Below are 23,498 nucleotides of genomic sequence, written 5' to 3' on the forward strand. Positions count from 1 at the left end.
CAGTCAAATATGTGTCTAAACTTGATGGACTGGTTATAAATGAAGTTTTTAAAACATTGACATGAATTCAAATATACTGTATAAGCAATGCTATTTTAGCCAATAAAATGCATTTTAATTCGATGGGAAGATGTTATTATTTAACATTTTTTAGGGAGGGGGGGTGTCATATTTTGATCTGCCGTGTGTCTGTAACTCCATTACATAAGTCACTTAAACGTTTTTCAAAAATGCATATGAATGATGTTCTACGCGTATCTATGTATACCATAGATTAAATAAACCAGTTAACATCTTTGTGTAGTACACATTTCATAGTGTAGTATGCACTCCATTCCAGCCGCCGACGCGACGTGTTGACGTCACCTGAACTATACACTCGTCGCAGAGTTTTCTCGTCATACGGGGCGCTAAGATGGCTTCAGCGGCTTGGCTGCATGGCCCCAGCATAACACGCTTAACAGAAGGATTAGTGTCTGTCCTAAAGGAGGACAGACCTGAGTATCTACCCGCTCTTCTAGCAAACTACCGTGAGCATGGCGTGGTCGGGACTCAGGTAACGTTAGGACTAAAGGTTTCTCCTGCAGGTCTTGTCTAACGCTGTTAGCGCGCACGCTTCCTTTATTTAAATGGAAGCGTTAGTTTAGTGTTTGTATTCATATGTAGTCTTAGCCTATATCTTTCTGTTTCACTTGAAAACACACCGATGAGATGTTCATATGTCTGTTTATATTAACGGCAGTGTTTTTTAATCGTTCTTCAGAGCACGGGAGCTGTGGGTGGTCTGGTCGGCATCAGTAACACACGGCTCGGCTCCAGTAAGACCAGGTGAGCTGTCAACAAAAGTAAAGAACAGTTCCTTGCCGTTTTCATAAACGTTTAAAGTCGCTATGTGCATGCATGACCGAATTCTCCTGATGCTTAGTCTCTTCAATTATACTTTTATCTCAGTTCTGTTTCTGATCAAAGCTTTGTTGAAATAACTTACTTTTATGTTACTGCCTCTTAGAATGATGTGTTGCATGTTGTACTGAATTCCTGTCGTTTTAGATAGAATTGCCTATTAAATGTAATAGTAAGATTCTGTCTCTAAGATTCAGAGGCTCCAGGATGTGATCCCAGACTGCGTTTATTTAGAAACCAGTCATTCTGCAAAAACATTAAAGTTGTCATTTGTTTTCTAAATGCGTTTCATTGTGAATGATTCATCCATGCATATGTTTTTTATATATATATATATATATTTTGACCTCACCATTTTTTATCAGAACGTTATACCTGAATCTTGGGGTGAAACCACAGAGTTCTCTAGTAATGTACAGACCCTTTCCAAAAAATTAGCATATCATGGAAAAGTTTATTTATTTCCATAATTCCATTCAAAACGTTAAACTTCCATAGATTATAGTTTCGGGATTTAGTTGTTTATTTGTACATAATTTGGGCTTCCAGCTCATAAAACCCACGAAAACAGGAATTCAAAAAATTTGAATATTACATGAAATCACACAGTAATTAATACCATGGTCATTGAACCAGGTTTTGGTTATTTTGGCAGTGTGGGCAGGTGCAAATCCTGCTGGAAAATGAAGGAAGCATGAAGTGCTCTGAAAATGTCCTGGTAGACGGCTGCGTTGACTCTGGATTTAATAAAGCACAGTGGACCAAAGTCCTCTTTTCTGATGAGAGCAAATTTTGCATCTCATTTGGAAACCAAGGTCCCAGAGTCTGGAGGAAGAATGGAGAGGCACACAATCCAAGATGCTTGAAGTCCAGTGTAAAGTTTCCACAGTCTGTGTTGGTTTGGGGAGCCATGTCATCGGCTGGTGTTGGTCCACTGTGCTGTCCACTCAACGCAGCCGTCTACCAGGACATTCTCAGAGCACTTCATGCTTCCTTCAGCAGACAAGCTTTATGGAGATGCTGACTTCATTTTCCAGCAGGATTTGCACCTGCCCACACTGCCAAAATAACCAAAACCTGGTTCAATGACCATGGTATTACTGTGTAATTACTGTGTGATTTCATGTAATATTCTAATTTTTTGAAATCCTGTTTTCGTGGGTTTTATGAGCTGGAAGCCCAAATTATGTACAAATAAACAACTAAATACTTGAAATCGTTTAAGTTGTGGGCCCTGAATCTATAATCTATGGAAGTTTAACGTTTTGAATGGAATTATGGAAATAAATAAACTTTTCCATGATATTCTAATTTTTTGGAAAGGGTCTGTATGCTGGTCTTCTCCAATCATTTAGTGCAGAGGTCTTCAACCCTGCTCCTGGAGACCCACTGTTTTTTAGAGTTTAGCTCTAACTTTAATCAAACCCATCTGAACTAATAAAGCTCTTCAGGATCGCTTGAAAATCACAGACAAGCATGCTGAAGCAGGTTGGAAATAAATCTTTCAGGACAGTGGGTCTCCAGGAGCAGGCTTGAAGAAGTCTGCTTAAACCCTGCCTCTTTCTTACAATAGAATGCAGGCTTGTATTAAATCTGTCTCCATTCAAGTAACAACTGATAGATATAACCTATCCCCGCCCTACATTTCTTTCCTTTTCAAAAGTTTCTCAGAAGTACGTAACCATACGGAAGAAAAGATCTGTTGCTACTTCCATTTCATCTTGACTTTATGGCTTTCTGATCACATGTGTTTCAGGTTTGAGGGTCTCTGTCTCCTGTCTGTGCTGGTGAAGGATAGTTCAAGTGAAGTGTTCCAGCAGCATTGCCTTTCATGGCTGCGAACATTGCAGCAGGTCATTCAGGTGAGAAATGTCTTCCGACATCTGCCTTGTTCTTCTCTCTTGCCTGGATCCACTTTATAGGTCTTTCCGGATTTTATTCAGTTCTGTATGATTTAGTAATGCATCTACTGTTCTTCTCAAACACACAGTCGCAGTCCCCTCTCCCTACCGTGCAGCTTGCTGTGAGTGTGCTGCAGGACTTGTTGCAGTACTCGTCCCAGCTGCCAGAGTTGGCCAGGGAGGTGGGACTCAACTCCATCCTGGGCATTCTCACCTCCCTGCTCAGCCTCAAATCGGAGGTAAAATGCATGCATGTCCTTGTCACATGTAGATTTACATCTGTTAAAGTCCCCCTGTTGTCAATTTTATACCTTAAAACACATCTTTGATAATCACACGGACATATTTAAACGTTTTTTCTATATTTTCTTCATGCCTTAAAATAGCATGAATGTAACTCTACTACACCCTTGTTTCATTTAATATATACACAGATCCATGAATATGCAAATTAGTCCCCGCCTCCACTCAATCACACCAGCTTGGACTATCTGATCCACTCGATCAACTAGTAAATGTTATGCAATGGCAAGTTGAAATATTGGTTTAATTCAGCTATGTGTTTGAACCAGACACTGATTCAGAAGAAGAATAGGAAGAGCGAATTAAACAGGCATGCCCGGTAAAACGGATTTGGTTAACGTTTCAGTGCGTATTTGTGTTTGCACTCTGGAGTATGTCAAATGTTTCTATTTATGTGTTTTTGCAGTGGTAAACAATGTAGCCAATCATAGACATGTTAGTTGTTCTCTTGAATGCAGTTGGCAATCAATGGTGTTTAATTTAGTCAGAATCCACTCACTGGTCAAAACACCAGAGTTTTGATAGGGGAGTTTGGTTTCAGGTCTGAACTCCCACTGTAGGGAGGAATAATACGAGATTGCAGTCATTATTACACACTTAATTGTTTTTTTTCTTCCCCGGACACAAAGCCTTAAAGGTGCCATAGAATGGATTATTTTATTATTTTATAATGTTTCCTGGGGTGCCCTTATAATGTTAGTATGTTTTTTAGATCAAAATTTGTTATAATTTAGAAATAAAAGGCATATTTCCTAGCCTGATTTCATCCATTGATTTGAACACTCTGTTTGAAGGGGCGTGTCTGCTGTGAGACTTCAGTGTTGTTGCCCACTGCTGTGATTGGCTGACATGCTTGCATATGAAATATCTGGCATTACATGTAGAGCTATCTGGAAAACTTTTACTATTACAGCTTTTATATGTTTTTACTATTACAGCTATCGGGATTAACGAATCATGAGAAGTTTTTTTTTTAAGTATTTAGATCTATTCCCATCACATAAAAGGTTTCAGTGATGAGCACTGAGCAGATGACAGCCTGTTGATCGCGTGAATGAAGATCTTATCACTGCAACGCGATATACTGATGCATAAACAGTGTTGAACGACTTTGAAAGAAAGATTATCTGTCTGAATTTGAACAATTACACATCAGAAATTCACATAACCCACTGGTTCTCCAGAGGCTCGGATGAAGGAGCAAAAAAATATTTTTGTGTTCATTTGTACAACCAAACACTGAGCAACTGCCATGCTTCGTTCGCTCGTTTGCAAGCTATGATGTCTCTCGAGGAAAAAACAATATCGCGCTGGATCTAGATAACACAATGTAAATTATCGTTAATAAAATCCCTACTTGCCGCTTGCGGGAATATAACGTTAGTTGAAATTGCCCCCTTCGTCCGTTTGAGACGCCGAGAGAAGCCTGGCTGCTTGATATTGTTGTAACAGTCCGTGGTGAAATGGGCAGAGCAACTAAACAACTTCGAATTAAACTGTAGCGGTATCCGATTATAGATAGATAGATTATAGATAGATCTGCCATTTTCCCTATGATCCTCCTCCTGCTTGTTTCTTCACCTGCAGAACTTCTGATGATTCGGCTGTGCAGTTTCGCCTGGCACTGAGCATGGGCTGGCATATGCAAATTTTTAGAGGCGTACATATTAATGATCCCATCGGTTTCGTCACAGTTGGTGTTATGTGGAGATTCGCCCGTTTTTCAGGGGTGTTTTTCAAAAACGAGATTTAAATAAGAAAGAGAAAACTATGGTGTTTGAGACTCACTGTATGTCATGTCCATGTACTGAACTCTTGTTATTTAACTATGCCAAGATAAATTCAATTTCACATTCTATGGCACCTTTAAAATATTAAAACAACTCAATTTTAGTGTGACTGTCCAGATTAGTCCAGTAATCAGTTTTGTTGATAGCTAGCTGTTGTGATACCTAATTTTACAGAGGGAAAAGTCACGAGAAACCGCCGTGGATAAATATTATGTCAGATTTTAATAAGCGAGAAAGAAGGTATTCTGTAAAGGGTTAGTTCACCCAAAATTGAAAATTCTGTCAGTAATTACTCTCCCTCATGTTGTTCCAACCCCGTAAGGACTTTCGTTCGTCTTCGGAACACAAATTAAGATAGTTTTGATGAAATCTGCGAGCGACGAGAATAGTTTTTGTGTGCAGAAAAAAACAAAAATAAAAACTTTATTCAACTATTCATTTTCTTCCGTGTGGGCCTCTTGACGTGAGTTCACGAGAGCGCCACGACGCATGAGCAAAAACTGAGAAGATGACGCTCACGATCTTTTGATGGGAAAGTGTGAAAGGTAAGCCTTTCATTTTACGGCACTGGTAAGGCACTTTTACGTTTTCTAATTAGTTTCTCACGATTCAGACATCCTTCTCAGTTTTCGCGCATGCATCGTGGCGCTCTCGTGAACTCGCGTCAGAGGACCAAACGGAAGAAAATGAATAGTTGAATAAATTCGTTACTTTTGGGGGGGGTTTGTGCACAAAAAGTATTCTAGTCGCTTGATAAACTTAAGGTTGAGCCACTGTAGTCACTTGGACTATTTTTGCAATGTCTTTACTAACTTTTCTGGGCTGGCAGATGAAATTACTTAGCAGCCTATGAAGGAGTAAGCCAGCTCTCAGATTTCATCAAAAATATCTTAATTTGTGTTCCGAAGATGAATGAAAGTCTTACGGGGTTGGAACAACATGAGGGTGAGTAATTACTGACAGAATTTTCATTTTTGGGTGAACTAACCCTTTAATGAATTAATCTCATTATAACGGTCTCGTGAGGTTGGTTATATGGACACGTTACTGTTTTCCTTTATCAGCGTAAGGTCATAAATGGCTTAAGAATAAACCTATCAACAGAGCTAGATTTCTTTTCCCACTACTCTGATTTCGCCCGAAATGTAAACACCTTAACCTGCGTTCTGTCGGCTTATTGAAGTGCACCTCTTTGATATGTGACAGGAGTCCTTATACAGCAGATATAAGCATATCCATCCACGGCGAGCGTTTCGTGGTTGAGGAGGAGATATACATCGCAAACTCTGACTTTTTCTTGACCCAAAAAATATAAAAAATTTGTTCTCATCTTGTGCAGCCAAAGAAAGAAAGAAACTTCAAATATAATGAGAGGACGTTTTGAAATACTCTGGATTTTTTTATGCTTTATTTAACACCACAACTTGCATAATAAATAGAATACTCTGAGTGAAATACATGGATGCTTACGTTTTGACATCACCACCGGGCAATTACCTGTTTTTTAATATAGTCTTGTAAACGGGTAAATCAGGTTATTTCAATAAACTGGTTTTTGATTGTTATCAGCGTATTGTGTGCATGTAAACTGGCTCACTGTCTTAAAAGGTGCTTGGACAGGAGAGTTAAAGATATTAAAAATTTGTACAGTACATACAATCATTTACACTTAATGTGTTTATTCTTGATGTGAGTGATGTTTTAATGATTTGTGGTTTAATTATGAGCACAAATAGGTTAACCATTGAAAATGGAAATCAAATTTATTTCATTAAAATAACACAGATAAGTATAGTTAGTTACAAGATTAGTTACAAGATTAGTTACAAGATTAGTTACAAGATTAGTTACAAGATTAGTTACAAGGTTAGTTACAAGATTAGTTACAAGGTTAGTTACAAGTTAGTTACAAGTTAAAGTGTACGTGCAGGATAAATGTATTTGACAAAGATGTTTCTGTGACCGCTCCAGCTCACGTACAGTGTAATACATCAGTGTCTGAATTCCTCATTTTATTTCTTTCACTCCTAATATAGTGGACTCAACTGCCATGCACTATTTAGGTATTAGAGAATCCGCGAACAAGTGAGCGATTTCGAACACAGTCGACAACGAGAGTCGATTCCTGTCTTGAGTTATCAAACTGCTAATAATATGTTGCTTATGTTACACAAACCATGTTCCCGTTCGCCATCTCAGTGTCAGATAACTGCCTTCTAAAAATCAGCATCCCTAGAAATAATAGGAAAAGTGCTTTGGTACACTGCAGTTTTACGGGGAAAATAGTACTCTGCAATGGTGTTGTTGACTGATGAATTTGCGCATAGTTTGTCTTTAATCAAATAAAAACACCACATAGACATATAAACAACACTTAACTTGATTTTCACCATAGGGCGGTCTTTAAAATGTAGTCTTGAAACAAATCGAGCTTACCTAGTTGCATAGTCTTTTAGTATTTCCTAGTTCATTCCGAGCTGGTTTACACTGTGGAAATTGTTCTCATATGTACACTACCATTCAAAAGTTTGTTTTTTTAAAAGAAATTATCACTTTTATTCAACAAGGACAGATTAAATTGATCATATGTGACAGTAAAGACAATGTTGCAAAACATTTCTCTTTCAAAAAAATTATTTCTATTTAAAAAATTTTTTAGAAAATTTATCACAGTTTCCACTAAAATTAAGCAGCACAACTGATTTCAACCTTGATAATAAATGTTTCTTAAGCAGCAAATCATTGTATTAGATTGTCACAATGATCCTTCAGAAATCAATGAAGACTGGGGTAATGACTGCTGAAAATTCAGCTTTGCCATCACATAATATATAAAATATATTAAAATAGAAAACGGTTATTTTAAAATTGTGATTTCACACTATTACTGTTTTACTGTTATTTTTCGGTTTCAAATGAATGCATCCTGAGCATGACAGACTTCTTTCAAAAAGCATAAAAAAACCTTTCAAACAACAAACTTTTGAACGATAGTGTATATGGTTTAATGAAGTGAGTATTACATTTGTCGTGTAGCAAAAAGTATCAAAGGAATCAAACTTTTTGTCATAGTGCCACCTAGCTGCTATGAAAGGAATGATGGCGTGTATGATCTACTACCCACGGGCTTGCGGATCTCTGAGGGTCAGTATATCCATTGATTATATAATTTTTTTTGATGCAGTTACTTTGGATCTGAAAATGCTTAACATTGTCCCTTACAGGATAAGCTTGGAGCGTATTTCCTTTCTAAGATGGACTCTGATAATCCTAAAGTACAAGAGGTTGGTTACATCCAGTTGTTCAGTGTTATACTGGAAATGAAAGCATACTGTCCGTAGTTGAATCAAACCTTCTGCATCATAATTCTGACTTTTCATTATTGGTAGATGGCTTGTGAGTGTTATGGCCGGTTGCCCTGCCTGGGTGGGGTGTTGGAACGAGGGGGAGGTGGGCACAAGGCTGAGGGGTGGACCAATCAGCTGCACAGCCTTCTAGCATCAGCCAATAGCATACTGGGACAGTTGTACCAGGGCACAGAAACAGGTATGTTGAAACAGAGAAACAGTGTTTTTGTTGTATTGAGAGAAACAAAATTGTTAATTTCTGTGCTCACTGTTTTTAGAAGGGACAGTGCAGTATGAGGGTCCTGGTGTGGAACTCCCTTTCGCTCCCCTGGATGATGTAGATCCACTTCTGATCCTTCAGCTCCATCACCGTTACAAGGCTATTTGTCTGGCTATTAAACACACTCTTAGGTTGTGCTAATGTTCTGTGGCTTAATTTGTTTTATTTCAAATGCTGATTTTTTTAAGTTGAGTATTTTTTATAATATTGAGATATTGTACTTTCCTCTCCTCTTGTAGTGTTGATCCTGCATCTTCAGTCCGTCTGCCTGTTCAGAATGTTCTCAATTTGGTGTGTCGAGCTTTGGCTGTCAACACGAAGAGCATTGTAAGGCTTTAACTCTTTTTCTATCTCTGTTTTCATGCATCTAAATGATATTGTTGTTGCTGTTCATGATGTGATTCACTATACTTGCTTAACATGGATGTGGACACTAACAGAAGGAGTTTGTTTCAGAGTCCAACAGGAGAGGGCTGTCTGAAGCTGTTGGTTTTACCCTCTATACACAACGACACTCTAGAGCTTCTCTCTGCTCTCATCAAGGCGTAAGCACACATGCATTGATTTACTCTTTTAAATTGAGACATTCAGTAGACTGTTATTGTTTTTATATATACAGTGAGGAAAATAAGTATTTGAACACCCTGCTATTTTGCAAGTTCTCCCACTTAGAAATCATGGAGGGGTCTGAAATTGTCATCGTAGGTGCATGCCCACTGTGAGAGACATAATCTAAAAAAAAAAAAATCCAGAAATCACAATATATGAATTTTTTAACTATTTATTTGTATGATACAGCTGCAAATAAGTATTTGAACACCTGAGAAAATCAATGTTAATATTTGGTACAGTAGCCTTTGTTTGCAATTACAGAGGTCAAACGTTTCCTGTAGTTTTTCACCAGGTTTGCACACACTGCAGGAGGGATTTTGGCCCACTCCTCCACACAGATCTTCTCTAGATCAGTCAGGTTTCTGGGCTGTCGCTGAGAAACACGGAGTTTGAGGTCTCTCCAAAGATTCTCTATTGGGTTTAGGTCTGGAGACTGGCTAGGCCACGGCAGAACCTTGATATGCTTCTTACAGAGCCACTCCTTGGTTATCCTGGCTGTGTGCTTCGGGTCATTGTCATGTTGGAAGACCCAGCCTCGACCCATCTTCAATGCTCTAACTGAGGGAAGGAGGTTGTTCCCCAAAATCTCGCAATACATGGCCCCGGTCATCCTCTCCTTAATACAGTGCAGTCGCCCTGTCCCATGTGCAGAAAAACACCCCCAAAGCATGATGCTACCACCCCCATGCTTCACAGTAGGGATGGTGTTCTTGGGATGGTACTCATCATCATTCTTCTTCCTCCAAACACGTTTAGTGGAATTATGACCAAAAAGTTCTATTTTGGTCTCATCTGACCACATGACTTTCTCCCATGACTCCTCTGGATCATCCAAATGGTCATTGGCAAACTTAAGACGGGCCTTGACATGTGCTGGTTTAAGCAGGGGAACCTTCCGTGCCATGCATGATTTCAAACCATGACGTCTTAGTGTATTACCAACAGTAACCTTGGAAAAGGTGGTCCCAGCTCTTTTCAGGTCATTGACCAGCTCCTCCCATGTAGTTCTGGGCTGATTTCTCACCTTTCTTAGGATCATTGAGACCCCACGGGGTGAGATCTTGCATGGAGCCCCAGTCCGAGGGAGATTGACAGTCATGTTTGGCTTCTTCCATTTTCTAATGATTGCTCCAACAGTGGACCTTTTTTCACCAAGCTGCTTGGCAATTTCCCCGTAGCCCTTTCCAGCCTTGTGGAGGTGTACAATTTTGTCTCTAGTGTCTTTGGACAGCTCTTTGGTCTTGGCCATGTTAGTAGTTGGATTCTTACTGATTGAATGGGGTGGACAGGTGTCTTTATGCAGCTAACGACCTCAAACAGGTGCATCTAATTTAGGATAATAAATGGAGTGGAGGTGGACATTTTAAAGGCAGACTAACAGGTCTTTGAGGGTCAGAATTCCAGCTGATAGACAGGTGTTCAAATACTTATTTGCAGTTGTATCATACAAATAAATAGTTAAAAAATCATATATTGTGATTTCTGGATTTTTAGATTATGTCTCTCACAGTGGACATGCACCTACGATGACAATTTCAGACCCCTCCATGATTTCCAAGTGGGAGAACTTGCAAAATAGCAGGGTGTTCAAATACTTTTTTTCCTCACTGTAGCTAGTTATAAATTATATTACCTAATCCTAAAAGAAAACAACTATTTTTATACAATTTTTTTTCAAATGAGCGTGTCCCCAACACATACACCCCAGCATCTGGCACTTTACAAAAATAGATGGGGCCTTAAAACTATGAGATGTCTAAATGCCTAAATAAACATAAAAAATTTATAACATAACAGAGATCCTAACAATTACTGATTTAGTTTAACTTACCGTTAAATTATAGAGTTCCAACAACGCAATTGAATATTTAATATTATATTACATGAATTGTGTAATTGCTTGATTTTTGATTCATGAATTATGTGTCAGTGGTTGCTGGTTAATTATTTGTGTCCAGGAGTAGCTGAAGTATTCATTTCATGTTTTTTTGGTACAGTGTGGGTGGTGGACTGGTCCAGTATAGCAGTGTGCTCACAAGGCTTTTCTCACAATCTCTGTCTGCATGGACGCCTCTGCCTGAGGCTAGTCTGGGCCAGCAAAGAGCTTACAGGTATTACGGAAACACCATTGATGACTAGAAATATGAAACTGTTTTATGCCTTGTAATAAGTGGTCAGATGAGACTATACTATTTGTACATCCATTACAAACAAATCTTAAAAGCTTCCTCTTGAACACTTGTGATCACATTTCATTGAAGACATCATTTACCACGTCTCAGTGGATTTCTATGTTATTGAAGCTTTTTACTCATTGTTATTTTAGTCAAGTGTTCAAGCTTTTAACTTTTATGATGTTATATTTTGCCCATAGTGCAGTGCGAGTGGCCGTGTACCGTATCATAGAACTGTGGGTAAGAGTAGGGGGTGTCTCTCTGCTTCAGGGAAGCCCGTCCCACACAGAGTTACTGTTCACTCATCTGATGGGTGACATCACGCCAGGATCAGAAGCAGTCAAGGTAAGATTAAGGGTGTTTGTATCAAACACCATAAGTATGTAATTAGTAACAATCAAGGCCCGTTAACAAAAAGGACAATAACTAACGAAAACGATACAGATATTGTTTTTAACAAGAAAGGATGCGTTAAATTCATCAAGTGACTAACATTTCTATTTCACATAAGTGGCTTAACTTTCTATTCATCAAAGAATCATGAAAAAAAAAAAGTATCACCGTTTCACGGTTTGCAAAAATATAAAGCAGCACAATGTTTTTTTAACATTGAAAATAAATGTTTCTTGAACACCATATTATATTTTAAAGTTGTAGTAAATTGTAATATAAAACATCGCCCACAAATGTGTCTGATGGCCATCTTTGCTTATTTTGTCATTGAGTTTTAGAAACTGAATTAATACATTCAATTATAGCCCTGCTTGAAGTAGTTCTATTTCTTTCTCCAACGGTTCTGTCTTCTGCTGTCTAGCTTCGTTCTGGACAACAGTCATCAATGACTGACCTGATTGGTTCTGCTGGCAAGTCAGGTCCTCGTCGGACTAAGGTAATAGGAGAAGGAATGTCACTACAGAGGAAAGGAGATGTGCTAGCCAATCAAGACACATGCGTTGCTGCTCTACGGGGTGAGCGCTCAGGAACGATCAGTTAATTTCAAGTTTTATTGGTTGAAATAAACAACATTTGCTAATGAAGAATGATTCCTTTACAGCATTAAGACAGATCATTTTGACCAGTGGAACTTTGTTAAAGGAAGATCTGCATAAGGTTTGTTCATTACAATTTGTTCGTGCTTGGGTATTAATGTCTTTTTATGTTGCATACAAGTACGGAAAAGTTTGTTTTACGTTGTTCTTCTAAACACGCCCTCCCTTGTTAGAGGATCCAAGACCTGGTGGTGCCTCTGTGTGTGCGTCTGCAGCAGCAGGCTCACTGTTTGCTGGAGATCGGTGCTGTCAGTGGACAGTATGGCAGCCCTACCCCTCGCCGAGAGCTCTACCGCCTCTTACTGGCACTTGTGCTGGTGCCCTCTCCCCGCTGGCCTCCTTCCCTCTCCTGCGCGGTTTCCATCTTCAGCCACGGCCGGCGAGATCGCAACATCATGGTGAGTGAACATCCTTGGTCAAAACTTGGGGTTGAAAACCCTGTCCATTGAATCTAATTGATCAGAGCATAACATGCTAAATCTCATCCACAGTCATGTTGTCTTCCTGGTAAGTGATGGAAGCGTTGTGTGTGATTTGATTTTAAGATTTATCAAAGGTGTTTTAGTAGTGTGTAGACAATATACAGTGGCCCCAAAAAGTCTTTAGACGCTTATGTCACACTTAAAAATATCTAAAAGATACAAATATCCAACCAAGTGGCATCTACAAACAAAAGTTTGCTAGAGCTTTTCTCAGAATTCCCTTGTCCAAGCCATTTTTCACTTGGTCTCAGTAATTTTTCATGGTGTATAAAGTCAGTTCCCATCAGGTTCATTCAGTTGTTCCAGCAGAAGAACCCCCGGTGTAGTTCATCAGAAATCAGAAACAATTTCAGAAACAACAAATTTCAAACTTTTCAATGAAAAGTGTACGTGTGCTATATATTTCTAGCACATAAATAGCTCTATATTTATTTTTAAAAAACAAATGCCACTTGTTTTGGTATTTTGCTATATAACGCACATACATCTAAATATTAATTGTGCCTTAACTGTACAACACATTTTGAGAATACAATTATAGTTTAGCAGCTTATGTAGCAAACATTTTACTGAAGAAGTGCTTTTACACACACACACACACACACACACACACACACACACACACACACACACACACAGAGTGGCTTGCTAGTCTTCAACAGATATCCCATATTTTGTGTTTTTACTCAAGATAAAATGCTTCTAAATGTTATCCACCAGAGGGAGTCTCACTTGTTTGCTGATTTACAGTATTTTTCAGCTAGTTTCACATCATTGTTGTGCCTCCCTAGTTCATTGTGATAATGAAAGCAGAAGCACTGAAAAGGGCCACGGTTGAGTAAATACGTGTTGTAATAAGAGGTTGTTGAAATCAGTGTTGACATTCAACAGGGTATTTAAGGATCACTTTACAATAAGGTTTAAGTATCATGTACTAACAATGAAAAACATTCTGCAACATTTCCTAATATAGGTTAATTATTTATAAATATGCTATTGTTCAATGTTAATGTTTGTTCATAATATATTAATGTTAATTTATACAACTTAATGTTGAATGTATTAGTATATGTAGACATTAACATTTACAGGATTTATTAATCTAAATCTAGAAAATGTTTGTTCGTTCATGATTCGTAATGAAAAGTTGCATTTATTTAATCAAATACAGTAAAAACAATTTAAAATAACTTTTCTATTTAAATATATTTTAAAATGTAATTTACTTCTGTGATTAAGCTGGATTTTCAGCATCATTACTCCAGTCTTCAGTGTCACATGATCCTTCAGAAATCATTCTAATATGATGATTTGGTGCTCAAGTAACATTTCTTTTATTATCAATGTTGAAAGTTGTGCTGCTTAATTTTTGTGAAAATGCTACTTTTTTTCATTCTTTACTATACGATTCAATGAACAGCATTTATTTACATTTTATTAAATTCATTAAAACATTCATTAAATATAAAGCTTTTGTGAAGTGTCTTCACTGTCACCTTTGATCAATTTAATACATCCTTGATGAATACAAGTATTAATTTCTCTCTTTTTTTAATCTTACCATGCATGTTTAAATAGTATCATTGTTACAAAATGTTGAGCAGCAAAAACTGTTTTCAACATTTAATAATAAATGTTTCTTGAGCAGCAAATCCCATATTAGATGATTTTTGAAGGATCATGTGACACTGAAGACTGGAGTACTGGAGCTATTCAGCTTTGCCATCACAAGAATATATATATATATATATATATATATATATATATATATATATATATATATATATATATATATATTTTATTAAAATAGAAAACAATAATTTTAAGTTGTAATAGTATTTCACAATATTACTGTTTTTACTGTATTTTTGATTAAATAAATGCAGCCTTGGTGAGCATAAGATACCTTTTTCAAAAACATGAACAAATTTTAATGTTTCCAAACTTTTGACAGGTTCTGTTCATCTTAAAACCTTAATTTGTAAAATCAGTGTGCCCTTTGTGTACTTTCCAGTTTAAACTATTTAATGACATATTAACCAAACCTGTTTGAACACGCAAACATGTTTTTAAAAAGAAGTCTTAAAGTATACAATGACTGACGTACAGCAACATTCATTTTGACAGAAAGCGTATTTGTCCTCTTATGTGGCTGTTTGCTTTCACTGTGAATGCTCATTTTGGGTGGTGTAGTGGCTATTTGCTTCTAATGACGCAAGAGACTGTAACTGGAGACAGCGTTTCATATTTACAAAGGTGTACAGAAAAATAGTGAGATGTTAAAAAGAAACATTACGCCTGACAAACTGGTTTCTGTTTCCGAGGCTAAATTCAGCCTATTTTAACACTAGAATAGAAACTGCCAAGAGAGCGTGGCCCTGGCAAAGACCTGCCTCTGTCTGTGGTTCATCACACAGTTATCAGATTTCTCCATATCTGTTTAACATGTACTCTGTTTAAAAAGGATAGTTCAGCCAAAAAAAGGGAAAGTTCTTGTCTTCATTTATTCACCCTCATTTTGTTCAAAACTGGTTTGATTTACTTTCCTCTGCAGGACACAAAATAGGGGGATGAGTAAATAACAGAATATTAATTGTGGGGTATCTATGGGTGATGATTATTATTATTATTATTATTATTATTATTATTATTATTATAAATAATTTGCCCATAGATACCCCAAAATTTATATTTATTTACTCTCCATCATGCAATCCCAGATATTTGACTTTGTTTCTGCTGTGGAACACAAATAACTTTGGAGGTCCCATACACTTGTATTATATAGACTTGTTTTTCTAAAAATCTTCATTTGTGTTCCACAAAAGAAAGTCTGGGATGGTATTAATGTGAGTAAACGAGATAATTTTTGTTTTTAGATGGGGTATTCCTTCTCAGTTACTGTTACTCTTTGAACAATGGTTATATTCATTATCTGTTGGCATAGTCAAATTTGTACTGACCTCGGAAAATGTGACCACTGACATTTCCTGTTTGTTTTCTCTCTCTGTGTATTCCTGCAGGTATCGTCATTCTGTGCTGAGGCTCTGACCATATGCAACACTCTTATTCATCCTCGCACACCCTCAATCTCTCTCCCTCTCACTCCTTTAACTCTCAAATCAACTGCATCTGCCCCTGTCCTTGCCTCTGGCCAAAACCCCTCACTAACCATCCCTACCCTTCTTGGTGGAGCCACAACAGGGCCTCCTTTCCCTGCCAGGCATCCCATGGGCTTAGGCCCTGCCACCCTCCTTGGCTCTCTGGAGAACCATCTACCTTTGGCTCCCCCGGTTCTTCCAACTCCAGCAGGCACTACGGCCAGCCCAGGTGACCTGCTGCTCTCTCCGTCCCAACCGGGTGAACTGGCAGGCCTCGGAGCCCCTGAAAGCCAACGACAAGTTTTTGTCCGCTACGACAAAGAAGAGCCAGAAGATGTGGAGATCTCTTTGGAGAGTGATTCAGATGATAGTGTTGTTATTATGCCAGCAGGTATGATGATAGAGATGCAAGATGGAGTGGCAAATGCACAATCATTGTCCCAGCCACCGGTATCTGTGGTTGGTGGCCTGCAGCCATCCGTCCCAGTAGTGGGAGACGTTGGATCGGTTGACACCTCGCTAACTAACGAGCTGCCGACCTCCATTCCCCATCAGATTCTGCCAGCTAACGTTAATAACATTAACTCTTTCCCTGGACCAAGCCAGACGGCCCAGCTTGTGTCTCTGGTGCCTCCTCTGAACTCAACTACTGCTTCACTCTCAGCGTCACCTGCTGGTCTTGTGGATTCACTGACTGGTGGTCCACAACTTCAACAGATGTTGATGCAAAATTCTCCAGGTGGGCAGCCGCCAACACTGGGCTTGTCTTTACAGATGCAGCTTCAAAACCAGATCGCTCAGACCAGCCGTCAGCTCCAACCGCAGCCTCCAGGCAACGACGTGGACCAGAATGTCATCAACATCAACAGCTCGGATGACGAAGAGGACGAGGAAGAGGAGCTGGAGGAGGATGAAGAATTAGGAGAGGAGGAAGAAGAGGAGGAGGGGCTGGAGGACGAAGAGGAGGAAGAGGAAGGCAGCGACTTCTTGGATGACGAGTACTGTGAGGCAGAGGACTTTGATGAGTATGAAGATGAAGAGGGGGAGGATGAGGACGAAGAGGAGAGTGAGGAGATCCAGCCGTTGGAGGGAGACGATGACCGAGGGATGATGGGCGAGGAGGAGGCAGAAGTCATGTTTGCGGCGGAGGAGCAGCAAGGGATGGAAATGTTCTGCATGGAGAGAGAACGAGAAGTAGAAGCAGGGATCGAGGAGATGGAGGGTGTGAGGAGTGTCTATGCAGATGACAGGATCAAGGAGAAGGGCACCGTGGAGGAAATTGAGAACATTGGAGCGGTTGAGAGAAATGAAGCTGTGGTTGGCAAGCAACAAATAGAGACTCTTGTAATTGGTGGAGATGCAGAGGGCATTGAAGAGGATACCATAGTGGAGGCGGTTGAACCTGAAGTGAGAACATGTGAGCAGGAAGTGGCAAGGCCAGAAAATCCCGAAGAAGAAGCTGGCCCATCACAACAGGGTCAAGAATTGACTGTAGAGGGCCAAGTTCAAGAGCAAGAAACGGAATTACAGCCCGAAGACAAAACCAATCAGAGCGCACCATCCACAACAGAGCAGGAGGTGTTACAGAGTGCAGATGAGACCATTGAGGGAGAGAAAGAAAGTGCTGAACAGGGAGATGATGCAGATGCAAGAGGAACGAAGAGGAAAATGGGGGATCGTGAGGAAGGAGAGTCTTCTGAACAAGGCATCGAAAAGAAAAAGGTAACGGAGTAATATCCATCTAATCTTGGTCCAGATTTCTTTCTCTTAGACTCAGAACGCACATTGGGCCTCATTCATGCAACATTCTTAAATATGAGTAAATTTGCATGTAATACGGACCTTCCTGAAAAACTCTCCTCTGTTTTCACAACACTTTGTAAACATCAGATTTGATAGTTAAACGTGTATGTTAATGAATTCCAATCATTCGTAAATAAGGACGCTCATCCACAATTTGCATAAACCCCGCCTATGAATAAAAACTACGCAAATTACGTGTCCATGAACGCCACAGAATCTTCTGGACTCTCTTCTCAAGTTTGGCTCCAATATATTGCATAAATGCAAAAGACTAATAGGCCATATGCATAACAATAAGTATTTCAATTAAAGGGTTAGTTCACCCAAAAATGAAAATTCTGTCAGTAATTACTCACCCTCATGTTGTTCGTACCTTCGTTCATCTTCGGAACACAAATTAAGATATTTTTTATTAAATCTGAGAGCTGATCACTCCTCCATAGGTTTCTATGTGATTGAAACTTGCTGGCCCAGAAAAGTTATTAAAGAGATCGTTAATACAGTCCAAGTGACTACAGTGGCTCAATCTTAAGTATATCAAGCGACGAGAATACTTTTTGTGCGCAAAAACAAACAAAAATAACGACTTTATTCCACTATTCATTTCCTTCTCTCTGGGCCTTGTAGTGTTTTTGCGCTGCGCGTCTGTGTTACACGTCATCACGTCATCACGCATCACACACATACACCAGCGTCGGCCAATAGTGAGCCTACGTGGTGACTTGCAACACAGACGCGCAGCGCAAAACACTACGTGAACCAACTAGAGGCCCAGAGAGAAGGAAATGAATGGTGCTCGTCTGAAAACAGCCAGCCCTTGAGGGCACTTTGAAGGTGCAGTGTTTTTCCAGCTGAGACGTTTGGTTGCTATGATTTGGAATATCCACCGCAGTAATGTGTTACTAGTATCTCATTTTGAAGAATATTACTGAATATAAAAATGCAGTAACCAGCAATATTACCTTCTCCATTGTTCAGTCATTGTACAAGTAGGATGGTTGGTCGGTGTAGTATTTTTCCCGCCCCTCCTCCACTGTCATTGGACGGCTGGGTAAAAAAAGTGACTATGACAAGCACTGCGTTTTAATCAAAGTTTTGAACTCGGCTTTAAGAAAAAAGGCAAACAAACTCGTGAAATATTATTATTGTACATAGTGCATCAAATGCAATGTCATCAGTTTGCCTAAAAGAACACAGAACATTATAAAATGTTACGCACCATTTAAATGTGATAGGGAGCGGGTGTTAATTACGTACCCACTAACGTTTTGAAAATACCAAAATGTTTATGAATACATATAAAATAATTAATAGTAGTAGGCTAGTTGTAATAATTGTACACTAGTTGTTGTAATTGTAGCAATCCATTGTTGTTGTTGTATTTTAATTTTATTATTATTAACCCTCTACTGCATGCATTTTGATGGCACATGATAAAAATTATTCCACATCATTTCTTGGCTCATTTGGGAACATTTTATTGATTTATTGAAAAATGTCCCTCCCCCAACCCCCCCACCCCAAACATTTTTTGTTGCCTGAGGGCAACGTTGTGCAACAATGGTAAAGAATCATAGAGAAAATTATCATTATACAATTCTCAGACAGCAATACAAAAATCAAAAAAAAAATCTAAAAATGTCAAGAAATCATTTAAGTAAAAAGGGAAAAACACTTGAAACACATCAATATATTTGATTTGATACAGACATAGGTTTGTATCATGTAGTGCGTCATGTCATATCATGTACTTCATGTATCCTAATCATCCCCATATACACTGTATATTGACAAAAGTATTGGGACACCCCTCCAAATCATTGAATTCAGGTGTTCCAATCACTTCCATGGCCACAGTTGTATAAAATCAAGAACCTAGGCATACAGACGCTTCAACAAACACTCTCAGGCGCTCAGTGAATTCAAGCACGGTGATATGTTGCCACCTGTGCAATAAGTCCATTCGTGAAAATTCCTCACTACAAAATATTCCACGGTCAACTGTTAGTGGTATTATAACAAAGTGAAAGCAATTGGGAACAACAGCAACTAGGCCACAGAGTGGGGTCAGTACATGCTGAGGCGCACAGAAGTCGCCAACTTTCTGCAGAGTCAATAGCTACAGACCTCCAAACTTTGTAGAGAGCTTCATGGAATGGGTTTCCATGGCTGAGCAGCTGCTTCCAAGCCTTACATCACCAAGTGCAATGCAAAGCGTGGGATGCAGTGGTGTAAAGCGCACCGCCACTGGACTCTGGAGTGACCAATCACGCTTCTCTGACTGGCAATCCAATGGATGAGCCTGGGTTTGGCGGTTGCCAGGAAAATGGTACTTGCCTGACTGCATTGTGCCAAGTGTAAAGTTTTGTAGAGGGGGGATTATGGTGTGGGGTTGTTTTTCAGGGGTTGGGCTTTGCCCCTTAGGTCCAGTGAAAGGAACTCCTAATGCTTTAGCATACCAAGACAATTTGGACAATTTCATACTCCCAACTTTGTGGGAACAGTTTGTAGATGGCTCCTTTCTGTTCTAACATGACTGCGCACCAGTCCTGACCTCAACCTGATAGAACACCTTTGGGATGAATTGGAGCAGAGACTGCGAGCCATCTATCACTCTGTCTCCTCTCCACCAATAAGCTGGTGTGTGGTGGGTGTTCTGGCGCAATATGGCTGCCTTCGCATCATCCAGGTGGATGCTGCACATTGGTGTCACTTTGGTGACTTTGGGTGTTCCTGTGCACCCAGGAACCCTACATCTTCCCTACTTGTAACACATTATTTGCCATTGTGAGGTATTGCCCAAGACATCCTTGAAAAGTACCCCTTATCGCACAACGTTGCCCTGAGGTAACAAAAAGAAAAACTGAATTTGTGAACATGCAAAATAAAAAAAACTTCACAAAACCTGCCAAAAGGCTTCTCTACACCTTCATACACGCGCACACACATATTTTTTTTATGTACAGTTCAGGTCATTTTAAATAAGATTACTAAAGCAAATAATCTTGCTTTCATCTCACACCATGTGCTCCTGTGACCATGTGTCAGAAAAGGACGTCCCGCCTTCAAATGGTGCTTGATAGTGACTCCCAAACCTTATTGGACTGTTCTTTGATACTTTTTCAAACATTCTAATTGGTTGCAATCATTTAAAGAAAAATGTACTGAACATAGGGCTTAAGAAAAGATTCAGCTTTGCCATCACAGGAATAAATTAAATTGCAAAATATATTAAAATAGAAAATAATTATTTTAATGGTAATATTTCACAATATTACTGTTTTTACTGTATTTTGATCAAATAAATGCATCCTTGGTGAGCGTAAAAGAGACTTCTATTAAAAACAAAATCTTGTAGACTCCAAACTTTTTAATAGTTGTGTGTATTTTGATTACCGCAGTACTTTTTAAGACAGAGAAACCCTAATGTTGCGTTCTCAGCATTGCTGCAAAGGACAGTTGCCTTAATAATAGCTGTTAAATGGCAACATTTCCCAGTAACTGTATTTCCTTGAGGACTGAGGTTTGCGCATGAACACACAGAGTATGCACAACAGCACTGTGCGTTTGCAATGCATCGGCCAAGGATTCACATCAGCATGTGCATACTTGCGTAGAGTAGTGTTGCACGATATACAGGTACAGGAAAGGTATCACGATATCCTGCTTCTAGAAAAGGCACGATTCCACATTTTATTAGTACCGGTACTTTGACAGCATCCTAAGAGCTGTATTTCTTAATTTGCATCGATGTGTGACAGCAGGAGTCAGGACATGTGTGCGCAGAGCTTTGTTTCCACTCCATGCAGAGATTAAAATATACCTGTGCAGTGCACAGTTGTTGACCCCTTAGAGCAGGGTTCACCAATCTCGGTCCTGGAGGGCCGCTGTCCTGCAGAGTTTAGCTCTAACCCCAATTAAAAACACCTGAACCAGCTAATCAAGGTCTCACTAGGCATACTAGAAACTTTCAAACAGGTGTGTTGGAGCTGGTTGGAGCTAAACTCTGCAGGACAGCGGGCCTCCAGGACCGAGATTGGTGAACCCTGCCTTAGAGCAACAAACAAACATGCATGCATAAGAAGAGAAGAAAAAAACACGTTTTTGTGTTAAAGTGTTAAACGCGCCACAAAAAAAAAAACTCTCAGACAGCATTCGAGTGTGAATTTAGTTCTCTTTTGTGGATTATTGTGCTTGAATGGTCAAAAATATATCAAAATGCACATCATGGCAAGTATTCACATAAACACATTCAGGTATGCCTTTAGTGGACATTAGTGGAGCTCTTAAAGTGATAGCATCCTAATAAACCTGCTGTGGTCTGTTCAATCACCCACTGCTTGAATAAATTGCTGCAATATATTTACTAAGAATCAGTGAGTGTATAGTTAATTTATAGAGTAAAGACTATGCATTGTTAAACATTTATTTCGTTTCTTATTTGATTGCTATAGTTATATAGACCTACTGTAGTCTATCTGAACATTACATTTAAAAAATAAATTGAATTACTCATGTCATGAAATAAGATGACGCATCACCCACCACTATCCCAAACATTTCAGAATTGTGAAAGGTTAGCCAATGTGATTTGTTGCAAACATCTCTGTAAGGACGTTCACACTTGCATGTAATACAAATATTTTTTTTTTTTTTAAATAATAGGAAGGGAATGGTCAAAAATCAGGGCATAAACACGCCGGTCAAGTGAGTTATTTATTTATTTAAACAATACATTTTAAATTCTGTCATATTATTCAATTAGTTTCACATTTGTTTTATTTAAAACATTTTTGCTATGGTATCGATTTAGTATTGGTATATCGAGATATTTTAGCCAGGTATCGTATCGAAGACATAATTTTGCTATCGTGACAACACTAGCGTAGAGTATGCTTCTGTCCTAAGTTTGGATTTGTTGTTTAAACAATTGAGGAAGCCAAAACAAATGAGAGTGCCTTGTATGTCTTGCAGTAATATTGCTTGTGTGTAGTTTACTTGTTGCTTGTACGGTTTATATCTTTTGTGGGTAGTTTACTTTATGGTAATGGCATGTAAACATGTGCAGACACTAATTGTTGCTTATTCTGAGCCTTTTTTCTCCCTCAAGCTCACTCTCTCCTCTTTCTCAAATTCTTTTCCAGAAAGATGATGAGGCAATGGCTTCCATGCTGGCAGACTTTGTTGACTGCCCGCCAGATGATGACGATCATAGTGCCTCACAATCACAGCCCTAACATGACCAAGCTTCTCATTCACTCTAATCTCACATCAGAGGAGCATTGCAATGAATAGTAAGGTCCTGAAATATACCACATAGTCACATATGATTGATAATGTCCCATCAACCTCTGTTGTAGTTGCACTAGAAAAGTTTCTTTGAGAGAGTTTTAGGTTTTCAGGCTCAAAGTCCATTACCATTGGTAAATTGTTGAACACAGCAAAAATTATTCATAAGCTGAGAGATGACTTTTAGGTGGTCATTGTTGGTATTTTTATTTTTCTGGCAGCTTAATACAAGTATGATGATACTGTAGTTTCAAGTATTCAAAAGTGCTTTTATCAGTTGGACAATATGGTTAATTTTTTGTGGCCTCTTTTTTTGTAATATCGTTTGTATATGTAACACATACTTGGCATTGTTTAACAAGATCATGCAATAAAGTGAATCTGTTATCACACTTTGTTCATGGATTCTGTCGAAAGTAGACCGTATTTAGGTGAAGTAAATTATAACCACAATGAATGAAATC

At 38.9% G+C, this 23,498-nt stretch overlaps 1 protein-coding gene across 2 annotated transcripts; it reads left to right on the top strand.

The window, feature by feature from the left end:
- Window positions 1-392: 392 nt before the first annotated feature.
- pelp1 (proline, glutamate and leucine rich protein 1) lies at window positions 393-23,424 on the top strand. 2 transcript variants are annotated; one of them, XM_084109108.1, is made up of 18 exons: window positions 393-556; window positions 764-828; window positions 2,660-2,765; window positions 2,894-3,043; window positions 7,970-8,041; window positions 8,122-8,181; window positions 8,287-8,443; window positions 8,523-8,655; window positions 8,764-8,851; window positions 8,981-9,069; window positions 11,134-11,247; window positions 11,511-11,655; window positions 12,125-12,278; window positions 12,365-12,420; window positions 12,533-12,757; window positions 15,865-17,664; window positions 22,411-22,452; window positions 22,890-23,424. In XM_084109108.1, exons 1-18 carry the CDS (start codon window positions 416-418, stop codon window positions 22,980-22,982), a joined length of 3,690 nt encoding a protein of 1,229 aa, XP_083965234.1. In that variant the 5' UTR covers window positions 393-415; the 3' UTR covers window positions 22,983-23,424. The 2 variants fall into 2 exon arrangements, with proteins under 2 accessions (XP_083965234.1, XP_083965235.1); XM_084109109.1 differs by lacking the exon at window positions 22,411-22,452.
- The last annotated feature ends 74 nt before the right edge of the window (window positions 23,425-23,498 follow it).

This window comes from Abramis brama, assembly GCF_963993115.1.
Source record: "Abramis brama genome assembly, chromosome: 3".
Lineage (NCBI taxonomy): Eukaryota > Metazoa > Chordata > Actinopteri > Cypriniformes > Leuciscidae > Abramis > Abramis brama.